Source organism: Chinchilla lanigera, unplaced genomic scaffold (genome assembly GCF_000276665.1).
Source record: "Chinchilla lanigera isolate Chin_1 unplaced genomic scaffold, ChiLan1.0 scaffold00048, whole genome shotgun sequence".
NCBI lineage: Eukaryota > Metazoa > Chordata > Mammalia > Rodentia > Chinchillidae > Chinchilla > Chinchilla lanigera.
This window is the reverse complement of record NW_004955449.1, coordinates 394697-412355: the sequence shown is the minus strand read 5'-3', so window position 1 is coordinate 412355 and position 17659 is coordinate 394697. Positions and strand designations below refer to the sequence as shown.

General features: G+C 33.4%; 1 protein-coding gene across 1 annotated transcript in view; it reads right to left on the bottom strand.

Annotated features, from left to right (window-relative positions):
* Positions 1 to 1137: 1137 nt before the first annotated feature.
* Positions 1138 to 17659, bottom strand: part of Atf2 (activating transcription factor 2) — a 78656-nt gene continuing 62134 nt past the window's right edge. The window contains 3 exon segments of the mRNA XM_005393172.2: positions 1138 to 3458; positions 3460 to 3665; positions 8182 to 8287. Of these exon segments, the coding sequence (XP_005393229.2) occupies positions 3435 to 3458; positions 3460 to 3665; positions 8182 to 8287 (336 nt within the window). The 3' untranslated portion in view covers positions 1138 to 3434.

Genomic DNA, 17659 nt, shown 5'->3' with positions numbered 1-17659 from the left:
TCTGCCTTAAATAACTGGTAGAATGGGTACATAAAAAATATGTATGCAATTCTTCGCCTCTCAATGGTTCAATCTGACAGATATGACTAAAATGTCACTCCACGTTTTCCAGAAAACTGGTATAAGTCTGTTCCTTCAGTTAGCACTTACCTCTTCTATTTTACAACTTACTTGCTGACTGTGTTTCCCAACACCACCCGTCACTGTCTAGAATGTAAGGCCTACAAAGGCAGGGAGCTTTGGTTTTGGCTACGGCAGTATTTTAAGTGCCTAACGGAGTGTCTGACTAGTGGCCCACAAACAGTCACTGAATAAAATGAGGCCAAAGATGTAATAGGATGTGATAAGGGAACAGACTGGGGCCTTGCGGGCCAATCTAAGGAGCTGACTTCTTACTGAGGGGAATGAGGAATGCTGAGCAGAGGAATGTGGTACCCTAAGGGTTTAAAAGTATCACTCTGGCTGCTGTACTGGGGTGGGCTGTGGAGGGCAGAGGTGGAAGTAAAGAAATACAAGACGACTACAATAATTAAGGTACATGAGTGCCGATGAGGGTGAAAGCGGTGTCAATAAGAAGTGGTTGCATTTTAGAGTATTCCAAAGGTAAAGGAAATAGACTTTCACGATGGGTTGGATGTGGGCTGTGAGAGAGATCGAGAACTTCCGGGTGACAAGAAGGCTGTTTTGGGTTAAACAACAGGAAGAACTGAGTGGTCATCAACAGACTAATGAAAGATTGTGGGAGGGGCACATACGGAGATAGGGTGAGGGAAGGCCAGTTCAGTGTTGGCCGTGGTATGTTCAAAATGTTTTGTTAGAAAAAAAGAAAACAAAAAAATAAATAAAATATTTTGTTAGGTACTGGGCAGGTGAGTCTGTGGCCAAAATTCAGGGAGTGTCCCACGCTAAGGACATAAATAAAATGGTCACTGTACATGAACGGAGTTTAAAGTGAGCACAGATTAGAGAAACCAGGCATGAACACCCTGTAGTTAAAGAGAGCAATAGAGAATGACTTTTACCACAGAAAGGAAAAAATCTCAGGTTCTTCTCAGGTAATAAATGACCTAAAGAAAATAAATCATTAGTAGGTGATGTTACTTTATGAAAGACAGGTAAAAACAAGCAAATTATGAATGTAATTTAAAGATAGAATTTATTCTCTGATGGTTTACTCATGCAAACTGCACATAAAAGAAAATAGTACAGTTTGTGTAACATTGCAAATATAAGGACTCAAAATGCTAGATACAGTAGTGTGACATCCTGAAAGTCAAAATGGAATCTGTGTTTATACAACTAATAATGATTTTTATTTGCTGAGTACAGATTGATTTACAATGAAAGTTTTGCTAACCTTGGTAAGCTCATTAACCGTTTACATGACTTCTTACATCTATGTAGTCTTAATTTACAGTTGCAAGAATTGTTACCAAAAACTGTAACTTGCATAAATAAGAGGAAAGAAAAAAATTCAGTGAAGGACTTAGAAAACTCAAAAATTGAGGCTTTTCCTAGCTAATCCAAACTACAATAAAAAATAAACCTTCTTGTAGAATTTTTTGTGCCTTTGAGATCAACTCAGTGTAATTATGGCAAAATCATAATTAGATATTGATTACTTTAAATTTATGAAATCAGTTAAAAATGAAAAATTTTACAAGTAGATCAACTAAAAATGCTTTCACTTTTAACAAGCCAACAATAAAGTTCCTATTATCTTCATACTTAAAAATTCTGAAATGTCATTTGTATAATTTGTATGTTTCCCAGTCTGGAACTTAGGCATGTGGGATACTCCCTTGAATTGTCAAGGATATTCCATACAGGCTTTTAAAATGTCAGTCTCATTAGGAGATGGCACTGAGACTTTAGCAACTGGTGTAGTATGGATGCAGAACAAACTTATTATAAATGCATTACATATATTTACATAATGGAATTCTGCTTGAATGCCAGAAGTTGCTACTGGGTAGGACTCAACTATTTTACAAAGTTTTCTTACGCACATCTACTACTTTTTAATTTTTATTGTTTAACAATTTAGTCTATTTAAAATATTGTATTTTGAACATAACTGCAGAATAAAAATAGATAATGGCACATTAGAAAACTCAGTATCCCACAGATGACTGAATAATGAGAAAAGTGTACCTACAATCATCTCATCAGAAACAAGCTACATCATGGAATGTTAGTTATCCAAGCCTGCACATAATGACATTTTTAAACTGCAGTCATCTATTGGCCAGCATCACACTGAAGGCATCGTTAAACATTCAAGCAAAGATTGCTGGCATAAACTATTAAAAGATACACACATACACACACACGCGCGCACCCAAGCACACACACTCATTCACATTCCCACATTATAATTACATTGTTCTAAAGATAGATACTGGTTTTTTCCACAAGAAACATTATCAAAATTTGCTACTAAAAGATGACAGTGCTTTCACAAGAATAAGTACAAGTTAGCTCGCAAGTACAAGACAATGGGGGTAAACAGTCTTAAGTTTCTAAGTAGGAATTTTAGGCTTTTCTGGCAACCATACCATACTTGATTATGCATAAACTTCTCAGTTTGAAACCTGAAATCTGCAAAAAACAAAAACAAACAAAAAACTCCAAATAAGAGTTAATTTCAAAAATTATTAGATACCTGATAACCCTGTATCATACAGTATATAATTTCATATTTTCAGCCTCAAAACATAGGTTTGAAATACTGAATTTAAGACTTAAAAAATAAAGTCGTTCTTGAAATGCTGAATTTTTCAAAATTTTTGTCTACTTAAAATAAAATGCAGTACTATTAATGACTTTGATTTAGTTTAAGAATGCACATAAAAGCACTGTATGTCTTTTACCATGTTTTCACTAAAAAAGGTGTTCTCTAATATTCTTCCTTTTGCATAATGTGCAAAATAAAAGGCAAAAAGATTAAAAGCAAATTTCTACCTTTCTCTTGCCTAGTGCTTTATGACTTCGTTTGCATTACAAAGTCAATAGTCCCTATGCAAAACTTTGGTACAAATGATAAGACTACCATTACATTTGAGGGTTAAGGAGGGGGCCAAAAAAATGGAAGTGGGAAGAGATTAATTAACACCCCCATTTATTAAAACACCACCAAATTAAAACTGAAATAACCACAAAGAATTATAATACAATATACACATTGAGCACAGAAAAATTAATAAATCTAACAATATTTATAAAAAAAAGCAAAATCAGTCTTTTTCCAGAGACTTAAAAACTGTTGTTCAGTCTGATCATCAACTGCTGCTACATCAACTTTAGAGCCAAATTTTATTTCAAGTAAAAAAAAAAAATTACAACCACAGACTTCGCATAAATGGAAACTGGTCTTTCCTTGATTTCCCTTTGAAGTCACTAATGAGTATCTAAAACTGTTGTACTGCAGGGTTTTAATCAACTTCCTGAGGGCTGTGACTGAGAGGAAGGCGCCATGACCATCTGTGAAAGCGCAGGCTCTGTACTCTGGTCTGCCATCTGGGTGAGGACTGAAGTGGCCACAGCTTCTGCCTTTGAGGTTGAACTGACTCCATTGGATGTGCTGACAGAACTATGCTGTATCGCTTCTGTATGTGGGCTACTTGGCACTGAAAGGTCTTCTGAACTATCATCTTTCTCAGCAGCTGAGCAGAAAAAAGAAAAATTGTTCATTTTCTTAAAGTATCTATTAAAAATTATCAGTAGGTTGAATCAATATACAAAGTAAAAAGTCAGAAGTTGGAAGTTTATTTTATAAAACTGATTACTTAAACCAGTGCAGTAGGAGCTGACTAACTGGAAAGGTGGCTCGAAGTCACGAAGTAGGCAATTTTACCTGCTACAGGTCAAACAAAGGAACAACCATGTACATGGAAACATCTGAGTGCTCAAGGTTTCACAGAATTGAGCTGAAGAAATATGTACTACGTCAGCGTTAAAGAAAATGAGATGGGGTGCTCGATACCTTTTAGACAAAATCAAATGCTTATCAAGCATCACATTTATCAAAACCAGGGTTTGCCTAAATGTCATTCTTACTAAAAGATACAAAAGAATTTGTAACCACATGCAGAAACAAAATGAACATTACACATAAATTATATTTGTAAAATTATTCCCTCTGTATTCTCCCGAATTATATTATTCGGGCTGACTTTCCATCTACTACAGTCACGGATGATTACAACACCTGATTCTAATGATGTATACACATGAGAAGAAGCAATATTTATAGTCTAAATGCCACCAGCTGTTAGAACTGCATGAATTAGTTGGGATTCAAATAAAAATCCACATAAAACTCTAGATACTGCAACTGAAAAGATATTCAGGAAAGGGCATTCTAAATATTTATGAAAAATAAAAATACCAACATTTAGCCTTGAACAACAAATCTCTTACATATTCTTTTTTGGGGAGGAGGGGTGCCGAAATCAAACTCAGGAACTCATGCTTGCAAGGAAAGCGCTGCGCCACTGAGCTAAATCCCCAGCCCCCTCTTACACTCTTTACGTTAGCAGAACAGAATCCAGCAACTTCATTTAGTGAAAAATTTGGACGTGTAATACACACAAGTATTTACAGTATCTGTAAGAAAACACAACTTTGACATAAACATCTGTGAACCCAGCCTCCAATTTCAGGCAGAACGCCAGTGACACTGCTGCTTCTGGATGTTCCTCTCCTTGCCGGATGTCATCATTATCCTGACATTCCTTCAACCAGCCTCTTTTCTTTGCAGAATTACCATGCTGGGATGCATCCTTAAACAACATGGCTTAGCCCTGTTTATTTTAAGCACTGTAAAAACAGTATCATACCGGAACCTAACTTTTTTCACTTGACATTAAAAATGATTTTTATTTAATGTTTCAAAAGTGACAATATGCAGACTTTCTATTACATCTGAGGATACAGACTGGCCTGCTTACTGTGGATCTGATGCCCATTCTCAATTAGTAAAAAACACTGGATCTTATGCAACAATTATTTTCCATGATTATCCCATGATTTGTAATGGAGAAGATGGAAAAGAGGAATAGCTGGCAAGCGTAGGCTAAAAAAAAAATTCCTCACTGAGAGAGTTTTCACAAATAGTGTTCTCACAGCATTTTGACATGCTGCCTCAAATACACACAATTTTAAAAATCAGGTTTCAAAACACACACATGAGATTAAATTCCATCTTCTCTGTGTGTTATAAATGCAAAACTATAGCCCTGGATCAAACTTGACTTTAAGATACAATTTTTAAAAGGTTTAATGATACAGATATAAAGCAGAAATAATACTTTTTTGATCAAATAATAATGAACATTATAAAATATAATACAGTTAAGTAAGCAATACAACAGTTACATGTTCAAACTGGCACTGACAGTTATTGGAGAGAACACTAAAAAGCTCTAATTATTTATTTCACCACTGTTCTTCAACTGAAAAAGACAACCTTTCAAGTTCTGAGATGTACCAGCTTTCAAAATCAAAATTGCAGATGGATGATGAGTGGTACAAAAAATGTAAATATATACTAGAGGCAATAACAATATAAAACAGTAAATTATAATACCTATATGCCTTTGGAATTAGGCAAAGCAAATCTTTAGGCAGTACAAAGAAATACTTATAAATGATATAATTACACATTTTATATATAAAATACCTTTGCATTGTGATAACATGAGGCGAGAAAATTATTGGTCTAATCACAAGCACTAGAAAGATATAAGAAATCAAACTACACTAAAAGAGCCACTTTCAGCTTTATTTATGCCCAAAGAGCTCAGATGTTTGACAATTCAATTTTTCTAAAGTTCTTTGTCTATGTTCATACATATCTTCAATACTAAATTAGCACTCAATTAGAGTCCAAGAAATTTTCTATCCTAGTTATAATCATGGAGACAGTAGTAATTTTAATTACATATGCCCAGAGGTAAAGAATATAAATTTATGACAATATCACTGTAGTGCTTTATTCTTCAAGAAACTAAAATATTAAAATGTGTTATTATTTTCAATCAGGTTTTATATAAATTTAGGGTGACTACCATATGGTTTTCCTGACAGGGAGGTTTCCTAAAATGTGGCACAGGATTTTCAGTGTTAAAATAGATCTTATGTGACCTAGTATTGTCTGTCACATTCACTAGTAATATTTTATAATGTTCCTTACTTTCTACTACATCTGTTTTCTTTCATAAATGTTTTGAAAGATTCATCTAGTTTTACAGTTCACCACCATTAACAACTGCTGTGTGCTACACCATAAAGTGTGAATCTGTGAGTTTCTCCAAGATATAAAATTCACTTAATCTCTATTGCTACCTTGACTATTAATCAACAGAAATTAGACTTATTTTAAATATTTAAAATTTGAAAATAGAAGTTAAAATTTCTCCACATTCCAAGTGTCTTCTAAGAACCAAAAGAATTCATCTCAAGATACAACTATCCTTTACTGCACCTCAATTTAAATACCTAAATGGCTGCACAGGAACAAAGGTAGAAATACTTCCAAAAACAAAAATGTCTTACTCATTTCTTGCATTCTCACAACTGAGTACAAAATATATTTGCTAAAAATTTATTTATTGAGATTTGCAGTCATTTTATTTAACAGCAGGTAAAGACATACATCTGTATACTAAAAGTATCTTGATAAATCAATTGCTAAAATGAGTAACTGGCTGGCATTTGTTGAGCAAGTACTGCCTAAATGACAAGTGCTAAAAATGCTGGGACTTTACAATCAATTATCAAAGAAGAAAAATGCTGTAGATAAATTTTGAATTTAATGTAATGGGAGCTGAGTGTTAATTTCCTTTTAATTCTACAGAACTGTTTATTTCCTTTTAAACTATCAGAATTTGGGAGCCTTGTTATTTTAAGAAAATCATATATGCATAATGCTGAACTCAGTAGCTTCTATAAGAAATTACGTTAAGTCAGATGGGAACAATAATGGCCTCATCCCTGCAGCAATCATTGTTAATATAAATCCCAAACATATTTCTATATGGTTCCAATTTACTCCACAATGTGTTTCAGTGTTGTCAAAATGACTAGATATCAAATAACTGAGATTTATGTGCTCAAAACTGACAAAAATCAGTGTTCTGAATATATATAGCAATCGAGAGTTGCTAAATCTACTGAATCTTTTAAATTAAAAAATATTGCCCATTCTGATGAAACTGCTTACAATGACTACAAGTAAAGATGGTAGCCATTAAGTTTTATCGCGAGCACCTGAGGAACTGTTTACACCCAATACAAAATGTTTCATTCTTTTGAATTACTGACACTAGCAAATTAAAATAAAGTGGATACATATGGTTGAAACAATCTTCACATTTACAAATATCCTGAAATATCACTAAATCATAAAAACGAAAGCGTGGGTTATATATTATGAATGTTGCCTAATGCATTCCCAACTCTGTTATTTGTTACAAATTTGTGTGCAATGGACAAAATAGGCCATTTATTCAAGAGGAACAGCTGGTTTCAACGTTGTGCATCTTATCAAAAAAAGGAGGACACTACCCAAAAGGAAAAAGTACAATTAACCTCTAAAATGCTGAAACCAGAAGAAATCTCATTGTTGGAAGAACAGGAGGAACCTTACACAGTTAATTTAAATACTGCTCTGTTTTTGCGTTTTTATGATTAACAAGGTAGAAAATTCAGAACCATAAAAACACTGCACAATGCTGACATTAAAAAGAACAACAGGACTTGATATTGTAAATGGGTATTATGTATTGTTCAGTGAAGACAGCTGATTAAGAAAACAAATTTCATTTACTGAATGGGAGCTAAAAAGGAAGTAATGTTCCACCCTATCAATCTAAGACAAAGTGTTATCCTGTGAATATAAATAAAATATCACTGGTACTTAACAGTTTATTTTAAATTATCAGCTAACCCACTTTGTTAATCTATAGTAATGCCTAGAAAGCAGCTCAGAATACAAACCCCAAACGCCATCTAGATTCTTAAAAATATGCCCGACCCCTTCTATAATAACCTTGCAGAAATTCTGATATTTGATCTTAAATATTAGAACTGCAGTCTCCACTTTTTAATGGTAGCTCTGCTCACTGGCAGTATTTCACTGATGTAGCCCAAGGCTGTAGGTAATGGAACATTACTCACTATGATAGCCAGATTTCTTCTGCATGGCGGTTACAGGGCAATCTTTATGAGCCAGAAGAAGCTGTTTCAGTTGTGCCACTTCATTTCTCAGCAGGGTGACTTCATTCTGGAGAACAAACATATATACCTTTATCACTATTACACCAAACATATTTTTTACTATTTAAAATAAATGAGAATTAAGATATGAAAATTGGACATCTTTGGCAATGTATTAAGGAATAAAGAAATATACTGTTTAAATATGTCTAATCAATACATATCAGCTTTAATATTTTAGCATTTGTACAAAAATTACAACTTGTATAAAAATTTAACACAACTGGATAGCATATTTAAAAATTTTTATATTAGCATTAGTCTTGAGATTCCTTATATATTATAGTTTACCTGTTGAAAGTATTTGTAATTTGGAAAACTGGAAATGTCAAGGAAGTCAGGATGAACTTTCACTGACTCCACTTACTTGAAAATGAAAAATTCACCTTAGAATTTCAATTAAGTGAGCTTTCTACAAACTAAGGAAGGGTCCACACAGGAAACTACAATAACCAAAGAAGTATGGATACATAAAATTCACTGGAAGGCACTGTGTTGGGCACCAGAACTAGTGAAAATAGATTCAATATTTAAATGGCTTAGCTGCCTTTGGCCAAGGCAATTTTTACACATCTAAATTTAAATCTGGTTAAGTCAGCGTGTGATTTGCCCTAATGCTTTCAACACAATGAACACTTAAGCCTTTGTTTGGAATGCATTCATTTGGTAAGTTCTATGTAAAATTCCAATTAAGTGAGTCCAACCAGTTCCCATAAGTATTAAAAACACACAAATTCATGATCACTGCCAAGACTTGAGATAGAAACACTGTCAATTTAATGAATCTGTAACATTTCAAAAAGGTCTGATTTATAAACATCTCTATTCATTTAGGCTTAACATTAACCATTATTTTACTCATGGATCCCACAGTGAGACTACATAGCACACAGTGATACATATGAGCTAAGGCACATCATTTTCTATCTTTTAACTAGAAAGTAGAATATAAGATAATTTAGCAGATTAGGGTCATGAGGCCTCCTTAGCTGGCTAATGACAGAAACATAAAAATCCAAATAAAGTGCTGGGGATTTAGCTCAGCAGCACAGTGCCTGCCTGGCAAGCATGAGGTTGTGAGTTCGATTTCCGGTACTGGAAAAAAAACCAAAAAAATTTAAAATAAAATAAAAACTTAAGCAATCTAACGGCAAGTTTATTCAATCAAGTAGTTTCTCATACCCCAATAAAAATGAACTACAGCACTCTACTAAAACACAGAACAAAAATTAATGCTTATGATATGTGTAAACTATCATTATAAAGATTAAATTATGCTTAGGATACTGTATTTAAGAAAAGAATGAAAGGGGTCAAAGTAAAAAAGGTAAGCTTTAAAAACACTTGCTTTACAATATAAGCTGTTATTGAGAAAATTCATTTCTGTGGTATACTGCAACCTTTAGTGTCAGTACCACTAGGTACTGCTCATTATTAATGGCAATACTGATGAGGAATCATGTTATGAACAATCATATTATCCATGTCTCCCCATGTTGTTACTTTGATTTTGGCACTGAAATTTACAAGTTTCTCTCACTAATTTCTGTAATATGAAATGAGGTTGGGTACTTTTTTTGTGTGTGGGGGGGCGGTTCTGGTACCGGAAACCAAACTCACGACCTTGCACTTGCCAGGCAGGTGCTGTGCCGCTGAGCTAAATCCTCAGCCCCTGGATATTTAGTTTTAAGAATAATTCTTTTAGTATCTGGTAACCAACCATATTGATTTTTAATTCTTACCTCCTTTTCCAAAATACTCTATTCTGTAACCACACCAAAAACAGTAGTAATGTGCCCCAAGTTTACCACATCCTGCTGCCTTCACAGCAGACAGAACTATAAGAGATAATCAGTAACTGTCTTGTCCTATAAAAACAGCCATCTCCAACGACTAGTAACACACTGCTGTCTTTATCTAGAAACCCTTTTTTCTTTACCTTGTTAGTTATATTACTCATCTTTAAGATTAATCAACTAAGTACAATATAAAACTTGCATTGATAAAGAAGTTTCCGTATGTGTTTCACAGCCATATACTACACATGTGCATATTTAGACATAGGTATGTTACACAGTACTTATCACACTGGATTGTGATTTCTGGTGTACTTATTTGCCACCTCTCTTAAACTGGGCAAAGATAATCTTTCTCCATGTATCCCCAGAGGCACAGTCTATGGCCTGGGATGGACTGAGTTGATAGTTATGTTTTAGAGAAGACTATGGTAGTTTTATGTTCAGCCAATAAAAAATACCAAAAAAGATAAAATGGCTTAAACAATATGAAACTGGTCAGAGTCAGAGTCCTGCTTTCATTATTTGTACCAATAATGTCACCAACACAGCTATACTGTAAATTTTCTCCATTATGAAATTTGACTTATTTTATAGCACTGTTTTAATTATAAAATTTAAAAAATCACAACCATTTTCTCTCCTAAATGCTCCACAAAAAAATCATAAATTACATTAAATACAACAAAAATATATGTGATAAAACTGCTGAAGCAGTTACCAATATAAAAATAGTCAATTCAAGCAATTCTATGAGTTTTAAAATTCAAACAAAATTCCTATGGACTCAAATAAAAACTAAATATGTACATTTAAATTGTCTCTTTACATGGGCATGCTTGAAAATGACGAATGGCACATCAGTCTCTAAACTTAACAGCTGGTGGCAGCAGGGCTGTTAATCAGATTACTGGTCTACTAACAAACAAATGTAAAGATGCTACTAGCTAATAATGGGAAATGAACATAAAAGATCAAAGAGGGTAAGGCACTTGACTCTTACCAGAACTTATATTTGTGCTCACTGAATTTTCACTGGAGTCATACTTGAGGACAATTACAGATAACATCAAGAGGAGCAGAGGAAATAAAATTAAGAATAAATGCATACATGTGAAAGATACACAAGTATTATAAATACTTGTATGAGGTATGATTAAAAACTACAGTGAATGTTTAAGTTTTTAAAAATATACTACAGTAAAAGACACACTGCCATTACTCCCCCTCAAAATATTCTCCTCTGCTTTAATCTTGCCACTATGCAGCAGTTCTAGAAGTCCTCTTTACTTGTGCTGTGCTGGCTGCTTCCCTGTCCTGAGCTGACTAAAAAATGTTTACCTTTCACGATCATTTTGATTTTGGGGAAGAGCCAGAAGCTGTAGTGCTGGATCTGGTAAATAGGATAGATGAGGACACCCTGTAATGTTATTACAAGCCTGCTTTCTGATGAATGGTGTGTACTTAGCAGCATTCACCATATTTTTAATCATTTTAATTATATCTTACACACATGAAAGAAGACTTCCAGAACTGCTTCAGAAAGTGGCAAGAATGATGGGTTAAATTCAGTAGCATAGCTGGATATAATATTTCATAATGCATACATGCCTTCCAAAAATATAAAAGGAAATAACAGAAATGTATACCTTAATATATAAGATTTGTAGGCATCCAAATAAAGCCTATTTTCTTATGTAAATATTTTAAAAAATCAACAATCTTCCTGTACATGAATAACAAACTCACTCAGAGAGAAATTAGGGAAATAACACTTTTCACAATAGCATCCAAAAAAATGAAATATCTAGGAATCAATCAATCTAACAAAGGAAGTAGAAGGCCTCTACATTGAAAACTACAGAACTCTGAAAAAGGAGATTAAAGTGGATATTAGAAAGTGGAAAGATATCCCTTGTTCCTGGGTAGGAAGAACCAATATAGCGAAAAAGGCTATACCTCCAAAATTGTTATACAGATTTAATGCAATTCTGATCAAAATTCCAAAAGTGTATCTCACAGAATTAGAGAAAACAATCCTAAAATTCATTTGGAACCAGAAGAGATCTAGATTAGCAAAGGCAATTCTGGGCAACAAAGGCAAAGAAGGGGGCATCAAAACCCCTAACTTGAAATTATACTATAAAGCTATAGTGATAAAAACAGTATGGTACTGGTAAAAATAGCAGACCCAAAGATCAATGGAACAGATTAAAAGATACATAAATAACTCCAGACATACTCAGTCACCTTATCTTTGACAAAGGTGCCAAACATATTTGCTGGACCATAGCTTCTTTAATAAATGGTGAGGGAAAAACAGGCTCTGCACATGCTGAAGATTAAAATTGGACTTGTATCTTTCACCACACCCTAAACTAAATTAAAAATGAATCAAAGATCTAAATATTAAAACAGAAACAGTAAATTTGCTGGGAGATAGAACAGGTAAAACTCTTGAAGACACCAGTATAGGCAAAGACTTTATGAATGAAACCCGAATCACAAAGGAACTATCACAAAGAATCAACAACTGGGATCTTATCTTATTAAAAAGCTTTTGCACCGCAAGAGAAACCACCAACAGAGTGAAGAGACAACCCACAATGTGTGAAAAAAATGTCTGCTGGAAGTTCTTTAGACAGAGGATTGCAAATGAGAATATATAAAGAATTAAAAAAAATCAGACCTCCCAGATTTAAAGACTCCATCAAAAAATGGGCACCTGAGATGAACACACACTTCTCAGATAAAGAAATATAAACAGCAGATAAATATATGAAAAAATGTTTAATGTCATTGGTCATTTGAAAAATGCAAATTAAAACAACACTGAGATTTCAGCTCATCTCAGTAAGAATGGCTACCATCAAGAAATCAACCAACAACCAATGCTGAAGGGGCTGTGGGGATAATGGAACCCTTCTCCACTGTTGGTGGGAGTGTAGATTGGTGCAAACACTGTGGAAATCAGTGTGGAGATTCCTCAAAAAACGTGGTCTAGAGGTTCCATATGACCCAGCTATTCCCCCTCTGAGTATCTTCCTAGAAGTATTAAAAGCATTATACCACAGTGATATATTTGTACCCATGTTTACAGCAGCACAATTTGTAATAGCTAGATCTTGGAAACAACCCAAATGCTCATCAACTGAGGAATGGATAAAAATGATGTTTTTTTTTTTTTAATATGATGAAGTACTACTCAGCTATAGAGAAGGATAAACTTGAGTCTTTTATAGGTAAATGGATGCAACTTGAGACCATACTCATAAGTGAAATAAACCAGATGCACATGTGTAAACACTGTATTGTCCCCTTACTGTGAGAAGCTGAAAGAGTAAATAAGATCCAAAATGTGCAACAGATATTGTAAAATGGGAAGGAACTTCAAAAGGAAAGAGAAACTGGGAAGGAAGGAAAAAGCAAAAATATACAAAAGATAGTTAAGATAGTTATACTACTAATTTCTCTTAGTTCATTGAAAAGAAATATTTCTGCTAATATCGTTTGGATAAATAAATGCCAATATCTTGTACTCTGAGTATCTAATTTAAAGCTAACAATAAGCAATATATTAACCATTGTTACCCTCCTATCATTTTGTTTTGAAATTTTGGTCTTTTTTCACTTTAAAAATTAAAAAAAAAAAAAGATGGGCTAAGTGTGTTCAAATCAAGGGCGTTTCCTGAGGGGAATGAATGGCAGTTATGTCTTTTATTACAATAAATTAAAAAAATTTAAACATTCACTGTATATTTTGATTACCCCTTGTGTGGTCATATTTATCCAAAATACAAATATTCAATTTTTTCTTTTGCACCTTCTACCTGACAAAAAAATTAAGTGGTTTCTCAGTCACTTATGATAAATGGTGAAAGTCAGCACTTCTTTAATGTGAAGCATTCATGAATTGTAGTCTCATATACATGTTATAAAAGAAGTATTCTTAAAAATAGAGATATGAGTAATTTAATTAATATATAAAAAGTGGCTATATAAATCATGATTTTAATTTGGATTTTTTTTGTGTGTTTGTGTATGTGATACTGGTATTGAACTCAGGGGCTTGACACTGAGCTATATTCCCAGCATTTTCTATGTTTTGAGACAGGGTCTTGCTAAGTATAGGCCTAGACTATTCCCCAGGACAGGCTTGAATTTGTGACCCTACTACTTCAGCTTCCCTGCACATTGGGATTATAGGTGTGCACCACCTTGCCCAGTTTGTAACATTTTTATACAAAGAAAAATCAGAAGATAGAGACAAGGTTGCTATATAACAAACATGAAGACTCCTACATAGAGACCTTAGAAAACAAAAAGAGAAAGAGGTTTTTACCACATAAATTTTGCTTAAGCCAAATTAAATTTGAGGGGATACGTTAAACCATAAACGGACTTAGTATTAAGTGAATACAGAAATTTCTACCCCACTCCCACCTACTTTGTAGATTTCAGGGTAGTCTAACTGGATTCAGCCTCCAAAGCCCTATTATTTGAGAGTTAGTACTTGCAGAACATGTTGATTAGTCTCCTGGACCATTTTGAAGATTAAATGAAATAAGGAACATGAAAGCATTTTGAAAATGTAAAAGACCCATTCCAATGTGAGGAATTATTATTTTGTTAAAGTAAAACAGATTTGCAAAGGAAGAGGAGATAATGTAAAAAAAATACTATTGTGGTCTAAATCTAAAGTATTTTCACATTATCTGTTCCTCTGCTTCAACCTAACAATGTGGCTACTCAAAGGCTAATTACACACTAGTGACCAAACAGTATTTTTCTACATTTTTTCTCTTAAGTACATTAGACTGATAAAATTATGACAGGATAGCCAGTTCGCTAACCAATCAAAAATTTTACTGATATCAGGCCATGGTTTGATAGTCCATAAATTGATGATCTTTGACATTCTAGTTTAGCTACTATCTCCAGAATTGAAAAAATAATATTGTATAGTTTCTGCTTTTGAAGAATTTCTCATTGCTATAAGCACGACTTATTTTTTATATTTAGTTTTTTCAAAAGTCAGTCATTAAGTATCAAGATTCTCACCACACAGTTCCAAGGGTTATATCTTGGATTCAAAACCTTATACCTAACAACAGATAATTTAATTTATAATAAATAATAGGGAAAAAAGATGATAAGGTTCTCACTTAACCTATATCATATTTTGAAATACTTTGCAAAACAAATGGGACTGATCCCTTTCCTCACATTTAATTACTTGTTTCGTAACTTTCTCTTTGGCTAGACCCAAATTTTAAGTACAAAGACTGTGTTTTTACTGCTATATTCTCTGTGTCTAATCATATTCCTTGCATACAACTGATACATAATAAATAATAAATAACTAGCATTTTGTAATATACTTTCAACCTACCTCTCTACCATGTCTCATTTAATTTTCATAACAATACTTATTCTATCAGTTTGTCAGATGTAGATGGTTCAGTCAGAAAGATTTTTAGTAATGGACAGTAAAAATAAGTACTAGCTCTCAAATCCACAAAATGCATGAGATAGGGGTAGCAACACCATTACCCTTTACTCCTTGTAGAATGTAGTATTAAACTCTGGGAAGAAGAACCGGAAGGCAGTTATATCAATTTTTTCACCAATTAAAGCAAACAGGCATTGTATAGGATCTACTGATTGTTGCCATTCATCCTACTTCAAGTTATAATACTGAAATAAAATAGTTTAGGTACCAGAAATAAAAGGTTTGATCCCATTCCCTAAAGTCAACGAACCAATAAACAAAACCTTTTCTACAACATTAACTTTTGAATGAAAAATCCTCCTACATCCAGCTATGAAAGTATGCTTTTGCTAATTTATGGAGTTGCTACTCCACATCTATTTTGCAATATTTAAGCTTTAAAAGTAAAATCCGTAAAAATAAATCTTTCTAAGGTTTACTCACCCAGTAACTGTTAAAGATCCACTCATACAGTCTGTCTTTTTGTACACAAAGGAAACATGCTAAAATTGTAACTAAAAACTAACCCCTGTAATGAGTATAACTGAAAGACAAGGCTGCAAACAAGTTAAAATAATTTCAAATGAAAGATAAAAGTTATACAACACATATTACTTTCAAAAACTACAATGAGGCAGGAGGATTGCCACGTGTCTGAGGCCAGTCTGTCTACACGGGGAGTTCAAGGCCAGCTTGAACTATATAGTGAGGCCCTCAATCAATCAATCAATCAAGTTAAAAAAAAAAAAGAGAATGTGAGAATTGATAATAGCATTCAATTTTTGGTCTAGATTACCATAAATGTCTCTAATGTAAGTTCATGAACTTGTTCTTTTAACAATGATCTTTAGAGAACTAAAACATGACTCATTCAGTGCATAGGGTAGTGAGGTTGAATAATTACTACTTTCTTTAAAATCAAATTGTATTTGGTAAAAATATAAACAACCACTCTTCAACATTTGTTAAACCTTTTGTTGTACACTTTATGTAAGCAATCCTGGGTCATTACTGCCCACTGCACTGATCAGCTAAGCTTATATGTCTCATGAAAGATTATTAAGGAAATATAGGTCTGACGAATGTTTTCGTTTTCACATAAAGAAGAATTTTAATTATTTCTTTGACTTTCAATTTTCTTTACAAGTCATTCTGTTCTTCACAGTTAATGTTTCTGCTGTTGGCAACCTGGATGAAATTTTTGTTTCCTGAATCTAACATAACTCTTCATACTCTGAAAAGTAAAATGTTACTTTTAAAAAATGATTTTTGTTTCATTTGACAATTATAAAACAGCAATCAGTCATATACTGACTAAAGTAATAACTGAAATGCCCTTTCTTCCTAATCATTCATAATTCTCAGTACTCACTGCTATTTTCACATGTTGGTACATGCTATTCCCAAAACTTTACTTACACTTAGGAAGGCATTTCTGTACCTATACCTTTATCCATCTACGTGCAAGCGCCTCACTAATACAAAAGCGTTGTGCTATACCTTTTAACATGCAAACTTTTGGAGTAATTTGAAATGAAATTCCTATAATTTACAGAAAGCCATTTTCAAGTGGGGTTTAGTAAATTCACAAAGTTGTGCCACCACCACTCTCTGGGCAAGCACTCTACCACTTGTGCCGACCACCACTTTCTAGTTACAAAAGACTTCTATCGCTCCAAAGCAAAATTCCTTACCTCAATGTGTGTTGTATAAAATGAAATATATATATATATATATATTTAAAATTTTATGATTTATCTGGATGTCCAACAACTTTATTTTTTAATCTTAGGTTTTAGAGATACGGGTCTGGCTATGTAGTCCAAGCTTGCCTTGAACTCACTGGGTAGCCCATGCTGGCCTCAAACTTATGGTGATCATCTTGCCTCAGCCTCCCAAGTGCTAGGATTACAGGCATGTACCACCATGCCTGACTTCCAACTTCATTTTTGTCAATAAAAATATATTATGAATATTTTTTAGGTAAATACATATAAATGCACTTAGTTTTTTAAAAATCACTTTGAAAATTATTTTAAATGAAATCCCTGATCATTTTACCTCTTCATATTTTGAAATACAACTCTATTTT